Source organism: Nyctibius grandis, chromosome 6 (genome assembly GCF_013368605.1).
Source record: "Nyctibius grandis isolate bNycGra1 chromosome 6, bNycGra1.pri, whole genome shotgun sequence".
NCBI lineage: Eukaryota > Metazoa > Chordata > Aves > Nyctibiiformes > Nyctibiidae > Nyctibius > Nyctibius grandis.
In genome coordinates this window covers 7,418,260-7,421,791 of record NC_090663.1, presented here as the reverse complement: position 1 = coordinate 7,421,791, position 3,532 = coordinate 7,418,260, and the positions used below count along the sequence as shown (strand labels likewise).

The 3,532-nt window shown below is 61.8% G+C and overlaps 1 protein-coding gene across 1 annotated transcript; it reads left to right on the top strand.

The window, feature by feature from the left end:
* Positions 1-271: 271 nt before the first annotated feature.
* On the top strand, positions 272-3,532 carry LOC137664975 (acrosin-like). The gene is made up of 6 exons (XM_068403686.1): positions 272-320; positions 945-1,171; positions 1,488-1,697; positions 2,036-2,301; positions 2,581-2,726; positions 3,194-3,532. The coding sequence occupies exons 2-6, from the start codon at positions 1,098-1,100 to the stop codon at positions 3,530-3,532; spliced, it is 1,035 nt and encodes a 344-aa protein (XP_068259787.1). The 5' UTR covers positions 272-320; positions 945-1,097.

The following is a 3,532-nucleotide window of genomic DNA, read 5'->3' as shown; positions in this document are numbered from 1 at the left end:
GGTGGAGTGGCACGCTGCAGTGTGGCTGACAGAAGTCTAACTACATGCGGTGGTTCTCAGGAGAACCTGTGTAAATTGATGCAACAAATGAAACACAAACATTAGCCTATAAATCCAGTACGGGCGGTGCGGGGCGGGGGGTGGGGAGATCTCTACCTGAGATGTACAAACAGAAAAAGGCATTAAAATGCTGATGACTTTTTCTTTTCACGGCTGCCCTGCACTCCAGCATGTGAGCAAGGCTCCACCACACAGCTGTAGAAGGCAGACTGAGGAGATGAGGCTGATCCAGGGCTTACCAAAGCCCCGCAGATTGGCATGTGGGGCTGAGAGCAGGAGCATCCCTCTCTGCCTAGAGATGAACATTGCTTGTCCTTGGCCACGCGTACCAGGTGCCACAACTGCCCTTGTCATCGCTGGCCCAGAAGAGCACTAGAACTCAGAGACAGCAAGGGCACGAGGCTGGCCGAGGGCGTTGCTGTGGCTGACACAGCCAGCGTGGACTGTGCTGCATCTGCGTTTCGCTGTGCGTTGTGCAGGAGGCTTGACACTGCTTGGGTACTCTTGGCTTATTTGGCTTGTGCGTCCCTGCCTGCCTGCCACGGCTGCAACCAGATTGGCTCTTTAACGGCCAAACGTGCATAGTGCCCGTAGTAGTTCTGTTGTCTGGGGTATGTTTTTTGGAGAGGACCTGGTGGCAAACGGCTGCAGAGAGCAGGGTGGCGGTGACCTTCCCAAAGAGGCTGTGATGCCACACTTGTTTCTTTCCTGCTAGCTGTTAGCAGGCAGTGCAGGGAGCCAGGCGCTGCTGCCTGCCACGGTGCCTGCACACCCTCATCGCGCAAGCAGAGCGTTCAGCGGGGGTCTGTCGGGACTATGTGATCCCAGATTGTGCCTCCCCTCGTGCTTTGGAACCCGCCATGTTGCCCCCCGCCCATTGGCCACCGTGCCCAGCACCCGGAACCAGCCCCTCTGTGACATCATCCCCGGGGCCAAGGGCACCACGGGCACCGTCAGTGCTGCCAGCACTCCGTCGGCTGCTGCACTGGTGGCGACCAGCCCTCGGTTCTTGCAGCTGACACGTGCTGCTGGCAGCGATGAATTTCCTCCCCCTCGTCATCATCCCGCTGGCCGTGTGCTGGCCTGTGCACGGCGCGTGGGACAGCTGTGGGTAAGTGGCCCGAGTCTCTGGGAGGGAGCTTGGGCAACACTTCTGGGGTTCACTGTGGGGTGCGCGCTTGTCCCCCGTGGCCACGACACAGCTTTCCCAAGCCCATGTGGGAGCCTCGGTTCCTTGCCAGCATCCAGGCTGCTGGCACAACTTGTGTGTGGGGCTAAAGCAGAAGCAGGCACGGGCAGACACATGCCCCACGGGGTTCCTTGGCCCTGCTGTTCATGCAGCGCCTGGTGGGGAGGGAAGACGGCTGCCCTTCAGCCTGAAGAGCAGCAAGCCGTCGAGCAGGACAGTGATGAGTTTCTGCTTACAGAGGGTCCTGCGGGCTCCGGCCCATGGCTTCTTACTACGGCCACGGGTCACGCGTCGTGGGTGGCACAGATGCCCAGCCAGGAGCCTGGCCCTGGATCGTCAGCATCCAGGCTCCCGCGGGACCAGGCATGGGCACGGGGCATGTATGTGGAGGGTCCCTCATCAGCGCACAATGGGTCCTGACAGCAGCCCACTGCTTCACCAAGGTCAGGTAAGGAGGAGCAGGGAACGGGCATGTCCCCGCAACACCAGCAGGTGCCCTGCCCGCAGCACCACGTGCTGCTCCCATCCCTTTCCTTTGCAGCACGCCCAGTGCCCAGGCACTCCCGAGCCCAGCTGAGAGACTGCTCAGGAGAAGGCTGGGCTCGTGCCACTGCTGCCTAGCAGCCTCCAGCTCCACGCTCCTTGTGCCTAAGGCACGCTAGGGCAGTCGCACCCTCCGTAGCGCTGCTTGCCTCTGTCCCTCGTGAAGCAGGAGGCAGGGGACTGCTGGGCTGCTGCAGCACGTGGCTCTGCTCCCTCTGAGCCCTCTCTCCATCCGCCTTCCAGCCACATCAGCATGTGGCGCGTGGTGATCGGGGCCACCCAGTTGAGCCAGATGGGCCCTGAGACCCAAGTGCGCAGTATTCAGCGGCTCCTGGTTCACGAACACTACGTTACGCGCGTGGAGAGGAACGACATTGCCTTGCTGGAATTGGACCAGCCTGTCCAGTGCGGCTACTATGTACAGCTCGCCTGTGTGCCCGACGCCTCGCTGAGAGTGTCGGAGCTGACCACCTGCTACGTCAGCGGCTGGGGTTTCACGACTGCAAGATGTGAGTTGCCAAAAGCGCTCGTGTCCTGAGGGCAAGCTTGGCACACTGGGGAGGCGGGTTGGGCTTCCTGAGAGCAGAGGCGACAGCCCGAGTCAGGCTGCGGGGACGTGTGCCTATAGAGACGTGGGCCTGAGCCATTGCCCAAAGCAAGAGAGAAGGGAAAGCCCGCTACGATGCCTCTCCAGAGGCAGAGGCAAGCCCTAGGGAAGGGGTTCGCCCAGACAGGGGAGGAGAAGTGGCCACGAGCTGCTGGCTGTTAATTCCTTCCTGTGCTCACAGCTGGAAGACCCAGCGATGTGCTGCAGGAGGCCCAGGTCCACCTCATCGACGTGAAGCTCTGTAACAGCAGCCAGTGGTACAGAGGGGCCGTCCACAGCCACAACTTGTGTGCTGGCTACCCGCAGGGTGGCATCGACACCTGCCAGGTAGGAGCGTGCTACGAGTCACCCCCAGCAGCACAGGCAGCCCAGTCACCACCGCCCAACCCTACCCCGGCGCGTGCTGTGCCTGAGAAGTCACCCTCCCACCGCTGGGTCCCCACCGCTGTCGGGGCTGACCTCCCCTTGCCCACGTGCAGGTCCTTGCCCAGTGCCCCCCTTGTCCCAGAGACCCACAAAGCCCAGCCAGTGCTCTTGGCAGCCCACAGGCCCAGATCCCAGGCCTGGAACATGCGTCCCCCACACACCCAGCAGCACTGTGCAGAGGTGAGAGAGAGCCCCACCCGACAGGCCCACGACCCCCTCCCACACAAGTCTCTGCAGGCCCCAGCACCTGAGCAGAGCCTTTCTGCGCAGTGAGCACAGCTCTGGCAGGTGCTGTGAGAGAGAAGGAGCCAGCCGGAGCGCTGGCAGCGGCCACCCAACACCACCTAATGCTCCCTCCTCCGCTGCAGGGTGACAGCGGTGGTCCTCTTGTGTGCAAAGACAACAGCGCTGACTACTACTGGCTTGTTGGGGTGACCAGCTGGGGGCAAGGCTGTGCGAGACCAAGGCAGCCCGGAGTCTACACCTCCACTCAGCACTTCTACGACTGGATCCTGGTCCGGATGGGACTGCGCCCAGCAGTAACGACTACTCCAGCGCCACGGCCAGTCTTCACCACAACCCCCTTTCAGAGGCCAAGGCCGACAGCCACGCAAACGGGCAACTTTAGGCCCTGTCTATTTCCGCTCCAGAAGCTCATGGACTTCTTTAATCTGCTGCAGGAGCTCCTGCAGTACCTAAGGGGGTAA